General features: G+C 37.4%; 1 protein-coding gene across 1 annotated transcript in view; it reads left to right on the top strand.

Moving 5' to 3' along the window:
- Nucleotides 1-26,690, top strand: part of EYA4 (EYA transcriptional coactivator and phosphatase 4) — a 111,585-nt gene that overhangs the window by 61,355 nt on the left and 23,540 nt on the right. Inside the window, exons 7-13 of the mRNA XM_088023739.1 lie at nucleotides 1,132-1,274; nucleotides 1,310-1,312; nucleotides 1,415-1,558; nucleotides 3,327-3,406; nucleotides 7,307-7,490; nucleotides 15,897-16,033; nucleotides 17,576-17,659. Coding sequence (XP_087879865.1) covers nucleotides 1,132-1,274; nucleotides 1,310-1,312; nucleotides 1,415-1,558; nucleotides 3,327-3,406; nucleotides 7,307-7,490; nucleotides 15,897-16,033; nucleotides 17,576-17,659 — 775 coding nt within the window. The remainder of the gene's footprint in view (nucleotides 1-1,131; nucleotides 1,275-1,309; nucleotides 1,313-1,414; nucleotides 1,559-3,326; nucleotides 3,407-7,306; nucleotides 7,491-15,896; nucleotides 16,034-17,575; nucleotides 17,660-26,690) is intronic.

The following is a 26,690-nucleotide window of genomic DNA, read 5'->3' as shown; positions in this document are numbered from 1 at the left end:
TTATTAATCTGTACTCACATAACTTCATATTGAGATACCTTTACGTATATAAATGTGTTCTAGATAGTTGAATAGATGGTTGCTTGTATAAATCAGTTGGGTGGATTAGACATACGGATAAATGTCCTTTACAAATCTAGAAATAGAGATATACTCATGTTTGTCCAGACGGTTCCTTTAATTCTGGGTCTTTGTATACCTTAAGGAAAGCATCAAGCTCAAACCGGAAAACACTGATTTCTTAATGGAAAGTCAAAAATGCTGACTAGCTTAAAGAAAATCTAAAAAGATTATATTTTATTCAAATGTTAACCCTTCATAATTTGTTTCATATTACATTATTCTCATTGGATTTCAAATTCTCAGAAACATATTTTTGAGTAATGTGCTCTATCGTTTTTACAACAAATGAAGTCAACTTATTGAAGACAGTGGTAGAAATTTCAAATTTAACAATATTAGGTACATATCTGAATTTGGTTACAATCAGCCAGATGTGTTAAGATTTTGGAACCATGATTCACACACATTTAAATGTTAATCTCTGCAGCAGCTACAGTCTCTGCCCTTAAGTACAGACTGGTGTTTGGATATCCATTCAGGAACATTCTGTAAAATGTGGCATGATAAAGGGAGTGGCATTCCATTTCTTTTCAGGAAGCAGCTGCCTGCCTTTTTCCTTTCTTTTCTTTTTTTAAATGTCCCGTTGTTGGTAGGGCTTTCCATGACTCTTGTATCCATTGTAGAGCAGTAGGTCACTCGTAAGTGACTGCAGGTATGCTCATGAGCATGCTAACTGGTCTGGGCCCCCCTGCCCTGCCCTGCACACTATTTCAGAGGTAAACAGGTACTATAGACCTGGAAGAGACTTTAGATACAATATCTGATCCAAATTTCTCATTTTACTGGTGAGGTGTAAGTCTTTAGGGAGTTTAAACCACTTGTCCCAAGTCACTAGGCTGATCTGTAGCTCGGACGTTTGGGCCCTTGTCCTTTCCCTATTGTTAGAATTGTGTTGTGGATAAAGAAGAGGATTACTTCCGGGCTATTATAAGGTTTCACTGAATCTAAGCTGTCTGAAATAATGTGCAGTCTTTGTTGCCACAGTAATGCTATTTTTCTGATATTTAGGCCCTATCCACACATTCTTTCTACACCAGCAGCTCAAACAATGTCTGCCTACGCAGGCCAGACTCAGTATTCGGGGATGCAGCAGCCGGCCGTCTACACAGCCTACTCACAGACAGGACAGCCCTACAGCCTGCCCACTTACGGTATCTCACATCTTCTCTGCTCCTTTGCTTATGAGCGGGTAATCCTGCTGCCTAGTGCTTAGATATTCTAGCATAAGTTACAACTCAGGAGCAAGGTCATTTTACTAATTCAAGGGTCTGCACGTGTGTTTCCCAAACAGATCTGGGCGTGATGTTGCCGGGCATCAAGACGGAGAGTGGACTTTCACAGACTCAGTCCCCGTTACAGAGTGGGTGCCTCAGTTACAGCCCGGGGTTTTCCACCCCACAGCCAGGCCAGACGCCTTATTCTTACCAGATGCCAGGTAAGCCACCACACAGGAAGCATGTTATGTGAGGAGGAATTCTCTGGATGAGACTCCTTGGCTTCAGAGTAGGAATATGCCTGCACGAAAATGGTTTTAATTGCTACTGCTCTTCACATCAGGAAAGACAAATAACTAGGGGGAAAAAAAAAAAACATGGTGAAAAGAATTGAATATACATCAAGAAACATGACCCATACCGAATTTCAGTACTTAAGTTGAGGTTGTGTAAAATTGGCAGGACATTAGGTCCGAGCAGAGTAACCTCTGGGCCACGTCAGTCACACGTAGGGCATCTCCTTAAGTGAGGTTCAAAGATTCATAAAAAGTCCCAGTGTTTTCTTGTCTGTATTCCTTAAGTATGTAATGTTGCTTTGATTATATTTAAAATTGAATTAGTACCTTCCTAAGTCCTATTTACCGTTGAACTATTTTGGATTTTCTGTTCATTCCTCAAATACCTCTCCTCTATTAATACTCTATTTTTTACTGGAAATATTTATGTAATTTGTACCTCCCCCTGCAAAAATCCTCTGTATCTGAGTATTTACTTTTGCTTCTATGTCTGATCATTATGTAGTAGTTGCAGAAAGAATTTTAGTGACATAGTAAATACATTAAAAGCTTGTTTCTGTCATTTTGTCTATATTGTTAGTCATAAATTTGGGGTTACATGAACATACTTTTTTAATCAACTACTGTTGAAATTTTAGTTCATCGACTAAAATGAAATAATTACCTAGACCTTTTTGGCTGAAATGGCAGGTCTCTCTTTACCTAAACTGTAGGTAGAAATATAGTTGCATAAATGGTAAAGCCAGTGAGCCACACAGCTTCAGTTAGGAGTATGAAAGCAACCATGAGTATATTTTCATTTATTCCCCCAAATACTTTCATGTTGGATATTCTGGGCCAGGTCAGTTTGCGTTAATTACATAATATCATTGCAATTCAAAACACATTAATAAAACAAATAATCAGCTGTGTCAGTAGTCTTTCATTTTACTTCTTCATAAGTCCATTCTGTAGAATGTATGTTTTGAAAAAATCATCTTTAAATTGATATTTCACTTGTTTTTAATTTAAAAAATAATTTAAAATTTGAATTTAAAAAATAATTAAATTTTTAACCTTGTAGTCAAATTTTAGAAGGCTCTTAAACCCTAGGTGACTGTAGTATGAACAGCTCTTCCTTGAGTCTGAGCCCCACTTCACATCTCTCTTGGCTCTAAGGAAAGGGCCTAGGAGGAAAGAAAAGACAGGGTGCCATAAGCATCAATTCTAAGTTGGTTCTCTGTTTCCTAAGCTAAACCCATCCACATTCTAACTCAAATGGTTTCTGTGTGCATATGCAGTTGGTATGACCATTTGAAAATTCCAGTATCTTCCTAGGAGTACTCTAATTGGTATGACCATTTGAAAGTTCCAGTAGCTTCCTAGGAGTACTCTGTCTGCATCGCATTTTATTCTTTGAAAACCTCTGTTCTTCTAGACATTTAACCTTTAAAGGTTAGCTGCTGTCCTTAAGATGGTTCCCATGTGCTCCTGTTTAGTCCAACAGACATCTATAGCAAAGACTTTAACTGTTGTCACAAGAGGGATAGAGCTAAGCACATTTTTCCTTATAAATCTCTCAACTTCAAATTTCACGTTTTGTTGCCTTAACCAAATTAAAAATATATTTCTTTCGTTGGATTCTGCAAAGTGAAATGTTATTATTATTTTGCAAAGAAATACTTCTTAAATGCAATTTGTTCTTTATTTCTAGGTTCTAGTTTTGCGCCATCATCTACTATTTATGCAAATAATTCAGTCTCCAATTCAACGAATTTTAGCGGTTCACAACAGGTATAGTAGCTTTTTTGTATTTAGGCTTTTTGTATCTGTTTCAGATCTTTGAAGAATAGTTTCAGATTGTCATATAAGTGCATATTCTCCTAGAAAAAGGTTTCTTTATTTAAAATTAAGATGGCATTTCAAGGTGGTAAAAAGTAGCTTTCCAGAATTCTTGGGATTTGTGTTATTCTGGGTATTTTAGGTTTTCTGGTTGCTGAAAGTTTGCCCTTTAAATTTTTAAGCCACGATCATTTTAATCATTTGGCATAGAACTACAAAATGTATTGCATATTTTCCTATTATTTTAAACTGTACTAAACATAATTTTATTTTTTTGACAAGTGATTATGAACGTTAATTAAGAGATTGAACTACAACCAATAATTAGGTTATGACATTTTTAGTCCAGAATATTTGTTACTAAACCAAATGCCTCTTGGATTTTTTTTCTTCTAGTTCTGTGGTTCATTTTAATAAATGTTTGATTCCTACTTTCCTGACAGCTGTAATTTTTGTTTGTCACTGTGCTTGCCTCTAGCAGTCCTTAGTCCTCCTCCTAATTATGTTTTCTTAGTATTTTTGTGAGTTCTAAAATCTAGTTTGTTGGAATTATGTGTGGAGCAAGAGTGAATGTTTCTGATGAGTGAATATACTGACACTTCAGAATCTTTTGTCCTTATTCCCTAGTTCTCAGTCATGTTCAGAGTAGTTGAGATAGAAGGGTAGTTGATTTCCTTAGTGGACAATATACTATTTTACTTTAACACAGTTGTTGGACTTTTATATATTCTAAAATCTAAGTTATCGCATAAGTGTGTTCTTTGGATTTACTGAAGGAATTAGATTAATTGCCTTCTTAATGTTTATTAATGCAACAAAATACAAAAGAAATTGTGATTATTAAATAGTGTGGAAAAATAATATTTTTGATAGAATTAAACTGTGTCATTTGGCATTGGTTAGAAAAATGGTTTCTTAAAACATTAAACATTAAAGCTGGGTATGCCTATTTTATATTTAAAAATATTGAGAATTTTTGATAATCCACGTAGCTTCATTTTGCTTATTTTTTATTGATTTAGGAAACATTTATTGAGTACTTACTATCCATTAGACTTTTGACTAGACATTGAAGATTCAAAAATAATGTCATTGTTCTCTGCTGTCTGGAAGGAAGCAATCCTAAAGAAACAGATAAGAAAATAATATGAAAAGAGGGTAGGATATAATGAATATAATAATAGAAATATATACTAGGCAGCATGGTAGGTAGCATAAAGGAAAGACTACTCTGTTCTACTTGGGAGGATTTAAAAAAAGATTCATAAAGGAGAAGAAAGATTTATGGCATAAAACAGATCCAGTACTATCTGAACATTTAAATACAGTGGCTCCAATATAACACATAACCTATATTTTGGACCATGTTTGGAATACCAGTCTATTATTTTAGTTAATACTTATTGAGTAGTTATCAAGTGTTAGGAACTGGTCTGTATGCTAGAGACATGTAAATGGGGACAGGAGTGGATAGGACCTGGTTCCTGCCTCCTGGAGATTACTAGCTGCTGAGAGAAGCAAACAGTAAACCAATAAACACATAAGTAAATATAGAATTGGAAAGCATGAGGAGTCAGAATGGAGTCCTATTAAAATATTAATAGAAATCTAATTTTGAGTAAGGAAGATCTTGTGGAAGGCTTGTCTGTGGAAACAACATTCGAGACAAGTCTTCTAAGACTGTGGTGAAGAAGAAGGGCTAGGGTGTTTTGGGCATAGAAAGTAGCGGGTACCAAACCTCTGAGAGGTGAAATCCTTGGTGTGCTAGTGAATTCAAAGAAGGGGAGTTAGTTTGTGCATGAGGGCAGATGGAGAAGCATATTTCTGAAGATAGGCAGGGCCCTGGCTCTCTGTGTTTGTATGTAGGGCTCTGTATGTGTATCTCTCTGTGAGGGATTTCAATTTTATTCCAAGCCCAGTGGGAAGGATTTCGAGCAGGAGAATAGCATCATACAGTTTATGTTCTAAAAAGATTACTCTGGCTTTAGGCACTTTGGAGAAAACTAAACCTAGAAATGAGACAAATTGGAAAACGAGTCCATTGGCTCCAACAGGAAGTGAAGGTAGCTTGGACCAGGGTGGCAGTAGTGGGATGAAGAGAAGGGGAGATCTCTGAGATAAGTTTGAGTACAAAAAGACGTTTTAGTCACCAAGAGCTAGCAGTCTGGACCTTTCCCCTAAGTCACTTCATCTTCCCGTAAGGACTTTAGCAGCCTCAGGGAGAACTTCAGCACACAGATGTTGGAGTCAGCTTCTCTGGGTTCCAATTCCAGCTCTGAAACTTGCTAGCTGCCTGACTTCAAGCAGATATATCACTTAACCACATTGTGCCTCCATCCCCCTCAATGTGAAATGGGGTAATAATACTGCATAGGTGGGTGTGGGGATTAAATGGGTAAATACACTTAAAGCCTTAGAACACTGCCTGACACCAAGTAGGTACTGTGTAAATGTTTTACTCTGAGAAAGATATGTTGCTAGGAACTTTGTCCAAATATTGTTGAGAGGTTTTTTTCCTTAGCTTACAGGTGGTGATGGGGAACATCAGATCCTGAAATTAACAGACAAATAGAATTTTAGTTTCCTGCCATACTAGAGTTGGACCAGACAATACAGGGTTTGGGGTACCAACCCCCCACAAAGTCAAAAACCCATGTGTAACCTTTGACTCCTCCAAAACTTAACTAAAATAGCCCACTGTTGACAGGAAGCCTTACTGATAACATAAGAAGCCAATTAACACAAACTTTATGTTATATGTGTTATATATTGTATTCTTACAATAAAGTTAGCTAGAAAAAAAGAAAATGTTATTAAGAAAATCATAAGGAAGAGAAAATACATTTATAGTACTGTTCTATATTTAATGAAAAAAAAATCCACATATCAGTGGACCCATACAATTCAAACCCATGTTGGTCAAGGGTCATCTGTACTTAATCCTTTCTGTTAATACACATATTTGCTTATACCCGTATTTACTTATATAAAGAATTTCCTTCTTTGGAAACCACATCAAATGTGGATCTTTGTTTTCTTAGGAACATGTATCAGGGAATCTTAATTCTGACCAAGGATTTGTCATCACTGATAACAATTTGGGCTAAAACATGCTAGATACATTAAACACCAATTATTCCAACAAATTCATATTTGTTACCTTAATATGTAAAAGGATTTTGAAGGATTACTTAGATCACTTTAAGGTTCTTAGAAATTTTTAATAAAGGGCAGGTTGGAGGAGTTGATCCAATACTTTCTTTTTTCTTTTTTTTCTCTAGCAAATGAGGCAAACTCAATATTTGAAAACCTCACTAGAGACTTTAAGACCTTAGATGACACATAGCCTATAAAAGGCTGAGCAAAAAAACTCTCCAAAAAAAAAAAAAGCTTCTCTTATTCATTTTCTTCTATTTACTCTTTATTTCATGCATAATTATCAAGAGTAATGTAGAAGGGTAACAGAAATCACATAAACGCCAACTGAGGTCCGTATGGAAACTGAGAAGGGGTAGGCATATCATCTCCTTGTGGTGATAGTAGAAGATGTGTAAGAACTGGTGCTTACCCTCTCTTCTCTCCCAGTGCATAAGACCTTATAATGTGCATCCCCGAATAAGTAATCATGGTCAAGTGAGGCAGTTTGAGAATTATGTGCTGGACCTGGTTGGCGAAGCCAGCAGGGTAGTTCGTAACTGTGTGCACTCACTAGGATCACCTCAAAACGGTGGACTCCAAAAACAAATGGAGCCAAATACTAATCTTTCAGTTACCATAGTGATTGCTTTTCTTTGGAGCATACCAGAAGTAATTTCTCCTTCAAGCACACATATGTCTCAATTATTATTTCAGGATTACCCATCCTACACAGCCTTTGGCCAAAACCAGTATGCCCAGTATTACTCAGCATCCACGTATGGAGCATATATGACATCAAATAACACAGCTGATGGCACATCATCCTCGACCTCAACCTATCAGTTGCAGGAATCTCTCCCGGGACTGACTAGCCAACCAGGTACAGATCTTCATCCAGGTGAAATACTTTTATGTTTTGCTGGGTCTAATATATGGCAAAAAAGGATATTTTGGAAACAAGGTTAGAAGTTCTCATCTAATTATGCTGATGTTTAATCTGTGCCAGTACCACTGTATAGGATGAGGCTTTGCTTCTGGCGTTTCAGAAAACCCTTCTTTTAGATGTGGATGGTTGAGAGATTTTGATTTCAAAAGGCAGTGTATATATATATACATATATTTATGTATGTATATATGTGTGTGTGTGTGTGTGTGTGCATATATATATCTATACATGAACGTGGATATAAAAAGGTCAGTGGACCTTTTGCCTGACTAATCATTTCTTTTGTAAAGATCATGACAATATGGAAAAGCTACAGTAAGATTATCTTCTTTGGGTGTGACTGATAGCATTTCCTTTAAGCTTGAGAGACTGTGTAGCTCCTTCATCTTTGTGAGTCATCAGAAGCTCTTGGCAGTGAACATTTCCTACATTCCTAGGATGTGTAGGATCATTGGTAGGTAGTTTAATATCTTTCTCTGATTAGCACTTACTTAAGATCCGTTGTATTCTTCATTGTCTGAAGCTTATCTGCAGTGCCACTGGACTTGGATTTGCTGACACAGCTGAAGCATTTAAAGTTAAATGCAAAATTAATAAAGATTCATTGTAATCCTATTCAAATTCCAACAGGACTTTTTGAGAAATCATCAAGATGATTCTAAAATTACAAGGAAAGGCAGAGGAACTAGATAAGCTGAAATAATTTTGAAAAATAACAAAGTTTGGGGACTGACATTGCCTGATTTCAAGACTTATTATAAAGTAAAGTTATCAAAAATGTGTGGTATTGACAAAAGGATAGATACATTAAATAATGGAGTAGTGTAGAGAGTCCAGAAATAGACCCATATGCATACACTGGAAAATGGATTTTTGACAAAGGTGCAAAGTCAGTTGGAGGTAAAGGGTTTTTTTTGTTTTTCAAAAAAAAAAAAAAATGGCACCGGAACAATTGGACATCCATATGCAAAAATAACAATAATAGCACAAACAAACAAAAAAAAATCCCAAAACAGAATCTTGACTTGTAACTCACACCATATACAATATACATAAAAACTAAAACTATAAACCTTCTAAAAGAAAACATGGTGGAAATTTTTGTAGCCTTGGGTTACATAAAGATTTTATAGGTATGACATTAAAAACATAATCTCTAAAAGAAAGGAAATTAGCCTTCATAAAATGAAGAACTTCTGTTCCTTGAAAGACACTGTTACAAGAATAAAAAGACAAGCCACAGATTTGGAGGAAATACTTGCAAAACACATATCTGATAAAGGATTTGTATCCAGCATATATAAAGAACTATCAAGATTCAATAAGAAAAATGAAATTAAAAATTTTTATAATCACTAACTAGTATGTTCAAACTTATTTTTCTGACTTCAGTTATTTTGCAAGATCCAAACTTATCTTTTTTTGTCCGGGGTTGGAAGGACAAGAAAATGGGAAACACGGTCACAACACTATAAATTCTTTCTAACTGGACCAGTAATTCCAAGAAGATTTAAGGCCATTTAACAATTATTTATGCGTGCCAAATAGGTCCCAGGTACTGCCCATGTTCCAGTAGTGAATGAACTCTCTGCATACCTTTAGCTTCCATTTGACAAGCAAGACAAATATCAAGCAAATAATTAAAAATGTCTGAGTGTTGAAAAGGGAAAATGCTAGATAATATAAGGAATGTTAGCAAGAAAACTGATTTGAACATAAAGAGGTGAGAATGAAGCTAACACTTCAAGTAATAGCCAAGATATGCTCAGATCATGAATTGATGAAATAGTGACATCCTTTCTTTTTGGTTCCCTATTCAGAATAGGGTCTCTAATCTAACTGTGGCTCCAAGGAAAACCTGTCTTTTATTCTCCTAGACTTTGTCTTTGGTGCTCCTACATTTCACTTTCTTTCTCTTCATCTTCCCCTTTAGATCCTCCCTTTCATGACCACACAGTCCCCTTGAATTTCTGGTCTTTGTCCCCTTAATGCTCCTGTTTAGTCTTTTCATCTCGCCCCAGCTCTCTCAGCACTTGTATCCTGTGCGGGGCCAGGGCTAAGGTAAGGCCAGGGAAGCACGGGGTGCACTATTGAAGGAGACATTCATTCTCAAGGCCCTTCAATTTCACCCTCCTAGTGCCTCACGCACCTTAACCTTGTTTCAGCTTAAATCCCATGTTCTAAATCTGTCCTGATCCTCTTTGAGTCAGTAGTTACATTTCATCAAGAATATTACTTCAAGTTAAAGAATGTGTGGGGTTCCTGGGTGGCTCAGTCGGTTAAGCATCCAACTCTTAGTTTTGGCTCAGATCATGATCTCAGGGTCATGGGATTGAGCCCCATGTCAGTCTCCCCACTCAGCAGAGAGTCTGCTGTAGATTTTCTCTCTCTCCTTCTGCCCCACCCCCCACTCATGCAGCTTGTGCATGCGCACGTGCCTCTCTCTCTCTCTCTCAAATATATAAATCTAGAAGGAGGGATGGGAGGGAAGGAGGGAAATAAAAGAAGTAAGAAAGAGAGAGAAAGAAAGAAAAAGAAAAAGAAAGGAAGAAAGAAGGAAAGAAGAAAAGAAGGGGAAAGAAGAAAGTGTGATTTCAGAATACTTGCTTAATGGATAGTGAAGATGTTTAGATAAGGGGATATCTTAACTGTGAAAGATTTTTCTCAATAGTAAATGCATAGGGAAACAGGGTAGGATGACTGTATTCAAAAAAAAAAAAAAAAAAACCGCAGAAGTATTTGATCATCCAAGATACTGGAGACTGAATGATAGGAACAGAACCAGCAGACAGTTTTTGAGTTTACTAGAATAGAACTACCATGAGTGAAAAATATTTGGTTTTCAAATATTATATCCACTGGATAACACTTTGAATTTGCTGTTGATTTTGCTCTAATTTCAGTGTGATCACAAAAGTTTCTCTGCAGGAAAGACACAGATGGAAACTTTCCATTAATTAAAGAATAATAAATATTCAGAATAGCTATTTTGCTTACACTAAAAATACTAAATGCAGGCATGCAGGTGTTCTGAATATGTGACTTTGGATGGGACACATCCATGTGTCACATCCTCATAGTCACTATCAGAATGCAATTTCTTTAGCTTTCCATTGATTGCTAATGCCAACAACATGGTTTGACATAATTTTCAGGTCTTATCAGACTTTCTGCTGAATTTAAAGAAGAAATCATTTTTACTTGTAACTGTATTATTCTCTTAACCAAAATTATAACAATAACATGTCTGGATTTTTAGGGAATTCTGTGACTCCAGAACTTCAGGCAAGGTAGTATTTAGATTTTGCCTTTCCAGGTCTGACATTCATGCAAAAAGCCAACAAGTTTATAACTATGGGATTTTTCTTTGTTATTGATGAAATTTGAGGTACTAAGTTCAAGGGTATGAAAAGTATTTCCCAATGACCAGTTCTGCATTTTGGACTGAATACAGAGAACAATTCCATCCACAATTTTTCATAAATCGTTTACTGTTCACAGCTCTCGTTTTTAAAATAGAAACATACTTTATGTTCTATAATAGACAGGTGGGTAGTTCTGGTTTAGATATAAAACTAAAGGAAATGAAAATGGATCTAAATACTCAAAGCTTAGAAGGTGTAGTTATTCATTACTGTACTAATTAAAGGAGAATTATTCAATCACATACAGTTGTTGTGATCCAATACAGTGTTGGCCCAGGAAAAGCCTAGGACAACTGGTAATGACTGATGTTATTTGGAAATTGCAAATAGTATTCAGTTCTTGACTTTACCTTATTAGGCAGTTTGACAGTGTATTTAAAGACACATTAGCATACTGATTAAGAACAGATATTTGAGTTTATATTACCTTTATAAAGATCTCTTTTTGCCTTTAACAAAGATTATCTCAGGTATATTATATTTTTGACTTGCATTCGGAAAGTTTGGTGACTGATTAGCACATAAAGATTAGAGATTTTTGTAGCTCCCCCTCTTTAAATATTTTAAACATCTTGAAAATGAAAAATAATCAGTAATTTGTAACAGTATCATCCTTTACTCTGAGACCTTGGCAAACATTACAATACATTAGCTAATTAAACTTTACAGGTGCTTCAGAAAAGTAAAGGATATAGTAAGATCACTTCACTCTGAAAAGAAGCCAGTTTCTTAGGCAGAACTCAGCAGAATTTCCATAGCTTCATGGCATTTCACACAAGGACAGGAAGGAAGGCAAAGTGTTCATTCATTTAATTGAAGCTATCAAGAGGATTTAGATGGAAAGGACTGACCACATTTAACTTCTCTGCCAATTTGCCTTTTCCCTGCCTGCAGCATTAATGTACCTAGTGCAATTACTTGAATGAAATTTGGCAGGGACACTGGAATTAACAGCTTTCTCTTTAAAAAAAAAAAAAAAGTGTCAACAAATGTTTAATGACCAGTTGAGCTCAAGTTCCTGGTTTTTCCCTTTATCAGAAGAAAGAATAGCACCTTCAAAAGATATAGAGGTCAGGCCAGTTCCCGTGGGTGGTTACTATAGGAGCCTAGCTACTATACATGCACTCTTCAGGACCTACTCTTTTACTGTGAAGATCTTTCGGTGAATTCATTGGCCTTTACTCTCACAAGATTGTAAAAAGTCTATATACTCTTTTGATGGGTAGGAACAGATATAAGTTTGACCTCTTTGTAACCCGGAGGATCTGTTGCTGTTTGGGAGAGAAAGGATAACCTAGTGGTTAAAGCAGGAATTCTGGAATCATACCAGCATTCTGCATACAAGCTATTTCATCTTGGTAAGTTAATTTAAAATCTCACATGCCTCCGGTTTCCCATTATTAAAAGAGGATAATGAAGGACCAAATTCACTGGGTTAAAGTGAAGTTTAACTCAGACATATATATATAAAGAATGTCTTACAATAAAGAGCTCTGACAAATCAATAAGAAAAAGATAACCCAGTTTTTTTAATGGGCAGAAGATTTAAACAGTTACCTCATTAAAAAAAAAAAAAAGATCCCAAATGGGCAAAAAAAAAAAAAAGTGTTTTACATCATTATTCAACAAGAGATGATAATTAAAACTACAATGAGACCAACATATCCCAACAATACCTAATATAAAAAAAGACTAGCAATACCAAGTATTGGCAAGGATGTGGAGCAACTGGAAATCTCATTGCTTGTCAGAGAGTGAATTAATACAACCACACTAGAAAAAGGTGGTCAGTGTCTACTAAAGATGAACATACGCTTTCCCTCTGACCCAGCAGTCCTACTGCTAGGAATATACCCTAGAGGAACAGGAGCTTATGTGCACAAGAGGTGAACAAGAATGTTTATAGCAGCTTTATTTCTAATTGCCTAAAACTACAAATAACCTAATGTTCATTCACAAAATGGATAAATAAAGCATAGTATACATATATAATGAAGTTCTAGCCACATGAAAGAAAGAGCAAACAACTGCTGCAGGTTACAAAATGGCAAGAATCTCACAGACATAATGAGCAGTGAATAGAGCCAAACACATATTTCAATAAACTTTTTAAGAAAGAAGGCAGTACATGACACATACTGAGGATAAATGTGGAGCTACTCTTCATAGTCTTCTTAAAAGGATATGCCTTTACTTTCATCAAAACACTTGTGTCCATATTTTGTCTGAATTCTTAGAGCCTTTTCAAGATCCTTCTGTTACTTGGCAAAAATCAGTGATATCAAATCCTACTTTTATTGAAATGTGGACACTTCCTATGACCACCCTTTTCCCTTCTTCCTCCTTCTGCTCTTTAGCACCTGGCTTTCCAGTTCATTTAATAGCTGAGTTGTTCTGCCAAACTCCTTCTTTATGGACCTAGTCAACAATCAGCCACTCGTAACTGATCACAGTGGCTTTGGAATTTTGCAAGTTTTTGACCTCTCAGCTCTTGCATTTTTAGCAAGAACAAAACTGCTTCATGATAGTTAACAGCTGAAAATTGATCTATCATGAGTAGAAAGACAAGTTTTTGTGGGAGGTCATCCAAAAAATTTTATAAGCTTATTAATAAATGGGGCTTAATTTGAATCAGCATTTTATCAGAACGAGAACATTTGACTTGCAGGGCATAGTAACCTTACAAAAATTCTGTTTAAAAAAATAACTAGAAATAGAAAAATTTTTGTGTGACTTTTTTTTAAGTTGGCATGTATTTAAATACCTAAAGCCTCATTTGATGCTTGTACAAGTAAGCTGAAACATGTTTTACTTTAAGATGGGGCGATATTCAGCTGAAAACTATAGAGCCTTTATTTATTACATTGTCTACTCTCACACAGTCAATAGCAGAGACCCATGATAGGAACAATGCTAACAATGTTTTAAGAGCAAATAATATTTGAAGCACAGACATGTGTTTTTTTGATGCTGTCCTGACATGCACAATGTTTCCCAAAGAAAATGTTATAACCATTAGAAATAATTACAGGTGAGCTTTGTAAAAATGACTATTTATTTAGAACATCTCAGAAGAGGTATGACCTAAATGTTATCTAGCTTGTTCAGATTTATTTATTTAGATTAATAACTACTTGGCTGTCCTCATAATTATTTTTCTTTAATTTTATGATAAGGCATAATAGTTATAACTTCTTTATATTTGTTTAAATATAGTAATTTAAATTTAATTTAAATTTAATGTAGTTTGCCCTCCGACTCTCCTAGAAATGTTTACATATATGGTTTAAGTCAAATTAAATATAAATCATTTTTACCTCAGTAATTCCTTGTCCATGCTTTAATATACAAAGAAAGAGATTCAGAGAGATTGAGTGAAATGCTTTAAGTCCTACAGTAAGTCTGACTCTTGTTACTTGTGAGGTTTTGCAGCACCTCACTGTCGCTTTGGTTTATCTTAACCCGCTCCCACAGATTTGCAGCTGTTCAGTCCTCCTTCCTCATAAGATGCTCCAGCCCCAGCTTTAGACATGGCAGACGTTCAGGTACCTAGGGGACATGCAGAGGTCAGTTAGATACAAAGTCTGAAACTTCTGTAGGATGTGGCTTCATCGGAGATAGGGATTTATGTATGGGTCATCTCAGAGAGGGTGATTAACCAGTGAGATGGTTAGATCGCCCAGATGGTGTGGAATAAGGAGAACAGTGACCAAAGGTTGGAACTCTTAAATACCAGCATACAAGGAATGGGAGGAGGAAAAGGAGTGCATGTCTCCTAGACAGAGAAGGACTGTTGAAAGAGCTTCCAGAGCTAGGAGACCACAAGGTATCAGCTGCCAAATAATGGCTCTAAGGACGTGGTGTTTAAGAGGATCAAACATAGCTCAGGCATCCAGGAAGATAAGGACTGAGTCTGTCTATTACATCTGTCAGTTAGGTGGTTATCGGGGGCTCTGAGTAGGAGTAGTTTTATTAGAGATTTGGTGAACTGATTATGACAAATCAGATGTCAGGAAGTGGAAGCAGAGGTGCTGTCCACTGCTGTCACCATTGGTCACGAGTGGTTGTCCAGCACCCGGAGCGTGGCTAGGACAGTTGGAGGTCTGCTGTAAGTGTAAAATACACACAGGAGTTTAAAGACTTAGAATGAAAGGGAGATTATGTAAAACGTGTTGTTGATAATTTTTATGTTGGTTACACGCTGAAATGATAATATCGTGGTTATATTGGGTCAGTTAGTGTCCACGAATAAAATTAATTCTACATGTTTCTTTACATTTTTTATTGTGGCTTCTAGAAAATTTTAAATTATATATATGGTTATATTTGTGGCTCCCATTGTATTTCTTTTGGACTGCCCTGTCATGTAATGTACTATTCTTTTAAGGTGCATCACTTAGAAGAGAGAAGATAGCAAAGCAGATACCTTCTAGGTGAAAATGCAAGGTCAAGGGAAGGACTTTTAAACTTGTCCATGGCCCACAGAAGAACAAGAGGTTGGAAGAAAGTTAAGAGAGGGTTTAACTAATGGAGCACGATTCCCTTAGAGGGTGAGGTTGGGAGTCAAGTTTATAGGTGGAGGGATGGGATTGATCCAGAAGAAGACATCTCCTCCTTTGAGCTCTGACATAAAGAGATGAGAACAGAGCTAAATTTGATAAATATGTAGGGGAGGGTAGAGACAGGGAAAGTGAAGACATACGGAGTATAGAACACATTCAGGTTTAGTAGATCACATAGATTGAAACTACGGGGGATTTGTGTGACCTGCAAAAATTTTAATTGAATTGGGATTTTGCGTTTTGGGGATGATAAATCTTCTTTGTCATGAGTTTTCTATTGTAAAAGGATTCATTAAGATAATTCATAACAAAGACTCATACCTGATCTAAAAATGAAGCACTTTTCTTGATACAAGTCATATTACTTCTAGGAGAGTTTGATACCGTGCAAAGCCCCTCCACACCTATCAAAGATCTTGATGAGAGAACATGCAGGAGTTCTGGGTCAAAATCCCGAGGAAGAGGCCGGAAAAATAATCCCTCCCCGCCTCCTGACAGTGACCTGGAGGTATGCTGACTTATCCTTAAAAAGAGTGGAATGTGATGTTTTATTTTATTGAATGATATATTCTATACCTTATAGTGCCATAAGGTCTCAACCTTAAAGAAAAAGAATATATCATGAAATGTGTGGATCTTATCATGTAGGCATTTCACAGCTGCAAAATTTGAGATTCCATCCATTATAATGGCAACATTAAAAACTTTAAAATGATGATACTTTACAAATTCTAGACCTGAGATAATTGCATCTTTTGATCCTAATTGGCACAAATGGAAATTTATAAAATAAAGCCATTGTTTGTGGGATAATTTTCTGAGAGATACTCTATTTGGTAGTATTAAGGTAATGAAAGATGTTTATATGGGTCAATAAAATTTTGGGGGGTCAATAAAATTGAAAAAGGTGAAATTAATCTGTATGGAAATGAAAAGTTGTCTTCTGAAAATGGGAAAAATTCCAATCATTTGATACATGTTAACATTTTTGCATCTATAAGAACTTCCACGCATCTATTTTTCTTGTTGAGAGCTCTTTTGAGATATGTGCATGCTAAGCAGGTTGATTTTTATTCTAAAACATCAGGGAAACTGTTCTTAACCATACTGTGTTACTTCTTACACAACTGCATCCTTCAATTAAGAAAAATACCCAAATTTCCAGACTTGGTAAAATCAAATAATAGTCATTGTGCCTCTTTGTAAGACACCACTTCTTTCTCCTGAAGGACAGTAGTGCATTCCGGTGCCTTCAGGAACCCAACAGGTGATACAAATGATTGAACAGGGCCAGGGAGTCAGCAGAATGTGGAGAGCAGGGAGCATTGGCCCAGTTGAAGGGGGCCCACCCATCACCGCCATGTGGAATATCAGTCAGCATTGCAGTATCTTCCAGTTGCCCTGCTGCGGTCAGAACCCTGATGTTTGTGTGAAATCTCCTAATCTTGAAATGTTGATCAATAATTTGAAATCTTTCTTTTTTAAAAAATTTTATGTTATTTTATTATGTTACGTTATTCACCATACAGTACATCACAAAATAATTTGAAATCTTTCTAAACACTGTGCAAACTAAACAACCCATCTGATGGCCTAATCTAACCCAGAGGTCTACAGTTTGCAATTTCTGTTTAGGGATCATTCACTGATTTTTTAAAAATATTTTTAAAAATTTAATCCTTTGCACGAATTGCAAAATCTCATGAATCCATGAGGCAAAAGATTTTAAAATAGCATTTCAGGCACACTTATATCCTAAGTTCAAATGGGTCTTTTGGGGTATTAACTGCAAGTAAATATTTAGATGAGTTCATTCAAATTAGGACATCTGATCTTTAAGCTTATTATGACTTTTTTTTTTAATCACTCTCCCTGCTCTGGTTTTATCGTGGTAACATCTGGCAAACTTGGAAAAAAATTAATGGAGTAGCGTAGTTTTTTATAAAATGGTATTGAGATTATACCCAACGATGAAGTCAGATGTTTTCAACTAAGAGATTTCTGTTTCCTTAGAACTTGATAATTCTCTGATACTTGTATTTTTCTTCAGCGTGTGTTTGTCTGGGACTTGGATGAAACCATCATTGTTTTCCACTCACTGCTCACAGGGTCTTATGCCCAGAAGTATGGCAAGGTAAGAGATCAAGAAATTTCAGCCCAAGACACCTTGTTGGAATTTTATTTTGTTCCAAAATCCAGAGTAATTTCAGTTCATGATCTCAGGGTCAGGAGATTGAGCCCTGTGGCAGGCTCCACCCTCAGTGGGGAGTCTGCTTGAGATTCTCTCTCTCCCACTGGCCTTCTCCCTGCTCACACTCTTGTGCTCGCTCTCTCTCTCTCTCTCAAATAAATAAATAAATCTTTTAAAAAAAATCCAGAGCAATTTAAATACGTTTAAGTGTTTTTATTGTAGGCTGTCAAATCTGCTCTTAAGTAATTTCCAGTGGCTCGTTGTTCTTTAATGAGAACTGGCAAATTTTACAAGTGTAACTCAAAATTGAATTTCTTTTTTTCAGAATGCCTTTGATTTTTCTGCATCAAAAGCAAGCTTATTACTATGACATAATCATTTTAGAAAAATTATTTTGTAGATTAAAATGGACTTTCAACATTATAAAATCATATATCATCCTCTCATAAGGAAACTTTAAGAAATTGCTTGACTTCACTTATTGCACCAAATGTTGCCATAGAATGCCAGTTGAAATAAGGAAGTAATCTTTTGTCTGAGAGATCCTTTGGATTTATGAATACAAGTATTTTTTTATAACTTTGAATAAGCATTTGAGCAGACACTGGGGGTAACACCCCCTCACACACACAAATTCAGAGACAGATGGTCTCGTGATTCCTCTTCCTTTCTTTCTTGCCATCCTTTTCGTAGTTAGCTCATTTCTTATGACTGTGTTGGCGTTCTCTGTGTGAGTACAAGTACAAAGATAGGGCAACTCCAGCACACTAGTCAGGGAAGCAGTGGTTTAGGCCATTGTTGTCTGAGTTTTTGACTCTATAGGATTCATAATCTGACCAGGGTCAACTCAGAACAGGTTGGCCTGCCTTCAGTTACCATATTCAAAGTTATATCTGACTTTGCCTCCTTTGCATATTACACTTATAGAAGTACCCTCCCTGTGTTTTTATAGTGTTTCATTATTTATGAGGGTCTCATGTCAGCCCAGCATGCAGTGTTTAGCAGTTCTGTTAAGTTTTGTCTCCTAGACCGATAATGATGAATTGTGCTCAAGTATTTCCTACTTGATGTATTTGTGTATTGCACTCTTGGTGAATCTGCACTGTATTTGATTTTTGGTGTGAGTAATATATGTAACTAAACAAATACTGAAAGGTAATAGTTTTGCTTAACAGCCATTTACAAAAAAGGGTCTTAGCCCCTTTATCACAATCATTGTCATTTAAAACAGTGGTCTCCAAAGCAGGATGTATGAACATGTGCCAGATATACACAAGATGCTCCACAAAGATAAGGAAAAAAAGTAATGTGTGTACCACACACATTTTTGTCTTAACAGTTTGTATTGTTATATGTTTTATAATGCACATACTTTACAAATACATGCATATTATTATAATTTAAACAATATGTACATAACATATAAATAAAGTAACCATATATAAATTTGGGGTGCACATTCAGAATTCGATGACTGGTAGAGTATACAGTTTAAAAAGTTTCCGGATAACAGCCTAAAACATTTCTTCTGGAGTAGTTTTGGCTGTTGAGGACTACCCAGTAAATGCTGCTGAACTGACTGCAATATTTTTATATGGCTAAGTTTCATAGTACATCAGTGTTTAAGATAATCTAACTTGAACATATGAATCCAAATAAAGTGCGCTTCAAAATAGTCAGTCACCATCAAAGGCTATACCTAAATATCCATGTTGCTTCCATTGTGTCAGACCAGTGGTGGAAGTCATCTTTTGGAATTACCTTTAGATTTTTGGAGGATTTCCTCACTTCACACCTTCATCCTTTTGTGGTGGTTTTGATTGTTAGAAATAGTAAGATCATTTGAACCCAAAGTGATAAATAAGGAGCATGGTCAAAGTGTCATTATATATATGTGTGTGTATGTACATTTTTTTTCTTTTTGGCAAAAATTAAGTTGTACCCCTCCCAGTACTGAGCATAGACTTCCCTTTGGGATAAGAAGGGGAGCCAGTAAAGAGGTGGCGGGGGGTGAACCATAAAAAAACCCTGAATAACAAGCCGCCTTTCTTGAGTGACTCAAACTGGTTCCAAGAGCAATTGTAATAGCAAAGTTCTCATGCTTTCCTCAGCAGTGGTGCATCACCGAAAGAAACCTCTCACTTCCCCAGATGGCCACCTGGACATGCAGCATCAATTTCACATACAAGTTCCATTCTCTTAAAGTATTGTCAGACAGCTTTGTTGGAATACAAAAGAGACATTTTCAATGCTTAAAATCGCAGAGCTTATCCAAAGAGGGGGTCAACGTGAAGGGCAGGAGGGAACTAATGTTATTTAGTTGCAACAGTTGTAAGAGAGAGGATTTTCTCCCCATCTCTAAATGAGGAAACATACTCAGGGCATAAAACATGTGCAGAGTCATCCAGCTAGTCAGTGGCAGAGATGAGTCGTGGGGCTCTGGACTATTTGGTCCCAAAACCCATCTCGTTTCTGCTACAGCACATCACACACCATAGACCTATGTGCCATGAACACAATATGTGACATATCCTAAAAAGAGTAAAGACAATCAGTGAGGAACCATGTGGGCAGTTATGGGAGCTCCCTTTAGGTTGAAATAATTTGAACGATCTTCTCTCAGACGATTGGGATACTTTTCCATCAAGAGGTAAAAGTTAAGAAATGTTCAGTGAAATGGATTGTGGCAGATAGATATCTACTGCCTCATGGCAGTATAGCATGGGAAAAGAAACAGGTGCACTGTTGAAAGTTTGGGGAAGATAAACTTGCATTTATAGAACACCTACTGTGTGTTGGATGGAGCCTGTGTTCAGCATTTCACAAGCACTAGGGATGATGGTTAAGAGCAAGGACCTTTGAGTTAGATAAACTTCACTTTGAAAACCCAGCGCTGATGCTTGCAGCTCTGTGACCTCAGGCAAAGTCCTTCATCACTTGGCCTCAATTTCTGTAAAATGGGAATAGTACCACCTATAGTGAATAAGAATGAAAGAGAGAACATGTTTGAAAGGCTTCGCAGAACAGATGGCAGGAATCAACTTTCAAAAAACCTGTTATTGGTCACTTTCACAAATGTTATCCCACTTGATTCTCTTAATTACTCTGCTGTAACTTGTTGTGATCCAAGTTTAATGGATGCAGAAACCCAGGGTTTTGAGGGGCTAACAAACATGACCAAGGTCACAAAATGCTAAATGCTGGTACATTTGGTCAGTCTCATAACAAGTCCTTGTACTTTATATGATTCTAACAGGCGGGGAGCCTGTTGGAATTCACCACATTGAATAATATTTCACTTGGGCAATTTAAGGAAATTAAAGTAAAAATTTGTTTAGGTTCTATTTTTTTCTAATCAGAATGAAAACACCCTTCTTGAAGTCCATGATAAACAACTTAGATGACTGTATTTATTGAATTATTATTTACATTTTTCTAAAAGTCATTTGATCGTTGACATGTTCCTTAATGTCCAAAAGGAAGTTGGCATTGTCTTCTCGCCAGTAAGACATTACTATCTTGGCATATTGGGAAGTAGCTAAATAAGGGATGTTATGTCAGGCCCATCTTTTGAAGCTGGAGGCCACACGCAGCTCAGAGGTCATCCAGAGGGGACCAAGAGGGCATTGGGCAGCTTCCACTTGCCCACAAACCACAGGTAAAAATGGTAAAACTAGAGCTCTGTAGACAGACTATATTCATCTAGCAAATATTTACTTAATGCAAGACAGACCAGCTTCCTGCTCTCATGGAGCTTACAAGCAAACAAAATCAGAGCCGATAGCCATAACCCCTGTGAAGACAATGCAACTGTGTCATGTAGAGCATCACTGGGGTCTGACCATGGAGGTGACGCTGATACTGAGACCTGGATTTCAAGAAGGAGCTAGCTGTGTTGATGTGGGGGAAGGGGAGAGCATGGAGGAGTGTTCCGGGCAGAGGGCACAGGAGGGCCCTGGAACAGGAACCGTCTGCCAGTGTTCCAGGAACATAAAGGAGTAGTGTGGCTGGAAGTTTGTAAACAAGGGAGAGGATATCTCAGGGTAAGAACAGAGTGGTGAGCAGGGGGCCGCATCAGCTAGGGTATCTCCCATAAGGCACTTGGGGTTTATTCTAGGCGCAGTGTGTTGGAGGGTTTTTGGCTGAGAGAGGACATGATGGTTTATAATTGGCTGCTGTGTGGAGACTTGTAGGCTACTATGCAGTAAATAAGAAATGGTAGTGATTTAGACTGGAACAGCTTTTCTTGACCTTCCATGTGAGTCACCATGACCCGAGGGGCTTGTTAAACACAGATGGCTGCGTCCCACCCCCAGAGTTTCGGATTCTGTAGGTCTGGGTGGGACCTGAGATTTTGCATTTGGAATAAACCCCCAATAAAGCTGATAAACCATGCTTTAAGAACCACTAGAATAGGGTATTTCCCCAACATTTTTTCTTGAAAAAGTGAGTTCTGTGACATATTAATTGGTAGTCTTTGTGGAAAGGCCCATGGCATGGCCACAAACACGTAGTGACTACTTGCATTTTATGGCCATCCAGTACACATTATCATGTTAGAGGTCTTGAGATGTTTCACAGTTGAGAATCCTTTGTAACCATGTTTAATTCCTCAGTTCCCTAGTGTCTTCAGTAATGACCTTGAGAACTGCCTGAAATGAGGTCATTCTGGTGACTAGTTGACAATTCAGAAGGACTTTGCTTTGCTAATAACAGAAGTGACCAGGGCCATTCTATCTGGAGAGGAAAGAACGACCCTTATACTACTTAAAGGTTGTATCAGCTTGCGATTGTTAATGTCTTCAGTCCTTTTCGTTTGTTGGATGAATCTTGTTTCCACAACATGCATTTTTAGAGCACAACATTTTTGTATAACATAGTGATTTTTCAGTTTTTTCCTTCTCACCCGAGAATCTTTTGTGCACATTTACTGCGTCACACCAAGCATCTTTATATAAAACATCTGAGGGCAGACCTGCTCTAGGTGAAATGGAGATGTTGAGGGACTGGAGATGTCACACTTCCCTCATGGAGCCAGTCCCTTCCCATTGTTCTCGGTCATCCCAAAAGAGTTTCCTGAGTCCTGGATGCTGCTCAGAACACAGTCTTTAAGGCAGTAATCCAGCTGAAGGAGCACCAAGCTAGAAGTTAGAAGGAAGTCCTGTGCCTGGATGTGCCTGAAGCGAGTCGTTTAACCTCTGAGCCTGTCTCACCTGAAAATGATCATAATCTTTTTCCTTCCTGGGGTTGCTTGATGGATTAAATGAGGTAATGTAAATGTATAAAAGTAGCACTCAGCTCTGAAAACTATCATCCGCATCCTAGGCCAGAGAAACTTATAAAAATACACACTATTTCCCCCAAATGAGAAATGACTAATGGCAGTTATTTCTGGACACACAGAAGGTCAGTGGTTGTATGAAGTGGTATCATAGTGGCCTGACATATAGTGATCTGGGAGCTGGAAATGTATGTGCCAGAGATACAAAATCATGTCCTGACAGAACCATGTCTACTTACCTCTCTATTTATCTTTCTTTCTCTCACCAAGAAAAAAAATAAGCACCATCTTGAGTTCTTGCTATGGACCTGACATTTTGCCCAGTGTCCAGTTAAATGCATTATCTCCATAATTTTCGTCACCGCCCTGTGTGGTTGGTAGTATCTCACACAACTCCTAAGTGGTATGGCCAGTGAGAACCCACATATCTTTAATATGTTCTTAATCTCTACATTCTTTTGGTCTGTTTTTTTTTTCCCCACCACCTATAAAAATAAAATGCATGGAACATAATAATTTAGGAATGCCCTTTCACTTATAAACAGCCCTGGGTAACTAACTTTTGCATTTTAAAGAAACTTCTGGAAGATCCTAGTTCCACTTACAAGTAAATGATACTGTGAATTTTCCAAGGATCTTCCTAAAAACTTAGCTCTCTTGGACTCTGTTCTGTTGTCAACACAGCATGTTCTTTTCCCAAGCAGAAGAGCTCCCGGATATTTACCATAATGGCAAGTGAGCTATGTGGGTGTTTGAGCCCCACTGCTGATGAAGCTAATGATGGGCTTTACAGCAGAGCACCTGTGGGCACGTACAGTTTTCAGCCTTGTAAAACTCCAGAATGGGAGTTTGTAAATTTGCAGGACATAGATGAGGAATCATCCGTCATCTGTTAAGAGTTGGTGAAGACTATTCCTATTCCCTGATTATGTGTATGCATTATTTTACTTGGTAAGTTGTAGTAATTCCTCTTTTTTGAAGGAGGGATGAAAGGAGCTAAATAAATTGTGCTTTAGGGATTTGATTCATTTTGGAACATTAATATGTCATGTACCGTGAAGCCATGATTCTCCAAAGTTATTCCACAGTATGGATGAGGAAGCAAAGGAAATAGCCCAAGTCAGGGAAGAAGACTGAAGGAAAAGTGAACAGTTGGTTAGTTACCTTGTACTGAGAAATTGAAATTCCAGCTCCCCAAGCTACTTGCTCACTGTAGACAACATCTTATAGAAGAGCAGCTCTGGGGAAATAAGATGTCCATCAGCATATACCAATTGGTTACTTTTATGTTAAAAGTGCACACACACGTATATAGAAAGATTTCTGAAATGGCACCAGCTGGATTTTAAATTTTGAGATAGCTATGAAGGTAAGTACTGACTTAGGTGCATGCCAACTAAGAAAAAGCAACATGACTTAAAAGGAAGTGGTTAGAATTAATTAAGTGTTGGAACCATGGATTAGAGGCCACCCTAATGGCAACGTTAACACCAGGGCAGGTCACCTCCCCTCTGGGCATAATGGCTAGAGCATTCTGGCTCTGAAGGGAGAATGGACCTGAGTTTAAATTCTAGCTCTACCTCCTACTGCACATGTGACCTTGGTAGTTTATTTAAACTTTGTGAGCCTCAGTTATCTTCTATATAAAAAAGGAAGGATGATAAAATTAATCATGTGATTAGCAGGGTTAAATGAGCAAATGCATTAAAATTCGACCCATTGCCTACCACAGAATAAACATTCAGTAAGTGTAACCTACTTTATCTGGTTTCAAGGAAATCTGAATGTTGGGAAACTGAATTTTGGGAAAACTGGATATTTCCTGAAGAAATTTGCATATATTTATATCTGTTGTTTTGTCTCATGATGTAAGATACTCGGCTCATTGTTGTAGGGAAGTAGACGGTGACAAGATAGTATGTGGAGCATACAAGTGAGTGAGTGCAGAATTCTCAAGCCTCAGAAATGTTATGGTGTGCTACATGGTTGTTCATAATATGTGTGTTTGTGTGCACGTATGTGTATGTGAATGGTATGTACAAAATTACAGTGTGCATATATGTACTAGTAAAGCCAAAGTCAAAAACAGTGACATTTCTCAAACTCTGTCATAGAGACTCCTCTTGCAGAGCTCTGTGTTCCTTTTCTGTTGACTATCTGTTCCTTTCAGAGAATTTTTTTTTCTATTGGATTGAACGGCTCTAGGTGATATCATAAATAGCCAAACATCATGCTCACTTTTAGTGAAGCCCAGCCTCACCAAGTTATTGCTGGGAGTAGAAGAGAAAAGGGAAAGATCTTGAAGGGACATGACATTTATTCGCTTGAAACTAATAGACCAGAAAAGTGAGTGGTAATTCGTTTCTTAAAAACACAAACTTCTAGAGGAGACTTCTTTAACCTCCCTTGAAATTTCAGTCCCTGTTTATGATCTCAGTTTATAAACTTGCTCAATCTCCCATCTTCAGGAGGTGGACAGGGCAGATTTGGTGATTACTGTCCCTTAAGTTTCCTTAAGTCATCAACTGTCCATTTTCTAGGTTACTGTCTCCTCTCTTTTCTACACCCTTCCTCTCAGTACCACTCACCTCCCTGCCCCTCCCCCATCCCCACCAAGTCCCATGGCCACCCCAGTTGGGTGTGTTCAGTCATCGCTGCCCCTCCCCTCCTCTCTCGGTCCTGGGCTTTCCAGCTTATCGTCCCATGGCCGTTCTCACCAACCTGTTTCCTTCTCACCCAGTTGCAATGCTATAGTATAACCATATGCTATTTTGTTTTTTATATTTAAAAATATATATATGGCATATGATGGGCTAGAAGGGCCAAAAACTAATAAAAATTCAAGTCTCATGGATCCAGAGTCACCACAGTAGCAGGAATATAGCATAGCAGCTGCAAGTGTAGTGTACTACTACTGATGTATTTCCCCTTGAAGTATTTGTATTCCATCATTTGTTTATTGGAATCTCTTCTGATTGAAACAGAAGTTGGTAGTGGTAAGTTGAATAATGCCTCCATCAGGGTTTCTGATTACTTAATATTAACTACTATTCAATTGCAAATATGTTGCTTACATCGAATGCTTAAATTTTGGATGAGTACTCTTAATCCTGAGCAAAAATTAGCTAGTTTTCCACATTTACGAGCTCCCCAGCAGGTATCTGGCTATATGACTAAGAAAAGAGCCACTGTGGGTCATTTGGTTGCTGAAGTTAAGTCCACAGGTAGTCTTTATGGAGATGAAGGTGAAGCAATGCACTCTTACTCATAACTTTAAATTATGGGCATCCTAGTTCCTAAGAAATTCTACTGAACTAGCATTCTACTCAGTGATCAGACTGACTCAAGTCTTAGAGTCCTTCAGAAGCAACCCAGAGGCTTACCTCTTGGGAAACCAGAAGCTCATACCAGCTCTGGTCTTCCTTACTGTCCCAGAACTTCATGAGAGCTCTTAACTAGTACTTTTTAAATATCAACATGCATATGAATCACTTGACGATCTTACTAAACTGCATATTCTGCTTGGGTAGATCTGGGGTAGGGTCTGCTATTCGGTCTTTCTTACAAGCTCCCAGGTGATGTCAAGGCTGCTGGTCTGTGAACCACACTTTGAGTAGCAAGGTGCTAATCTGTTGATTTTGTCTTATTCGTACATTGGAATCACTGGAGAGCTTTGAAATTACCGATGCATAG

This window comes from Eumetopias jubatus, unplaced genomic scaffold, assembly GCF_037043125.1.
Source record: "Eumetopias jubatus isolate StellerSeaLion01/CBP00866 unplaced genomic scaffold, mEumJub1_p1.0 scaffold_6, whole genome shotgun sequence".
In the NCBI taxonomy this organism is placed as follows: Eukaryota; Metazoa; Chordata; class Mammalia; order Carnivora; family Otariidae; genus Eumetopias; species Eumetopias jubatus.
Note: the sequence above shows the minus strand (reverse complement) of the source record. Positions and strands in the feature narration are given on the sequence as shown.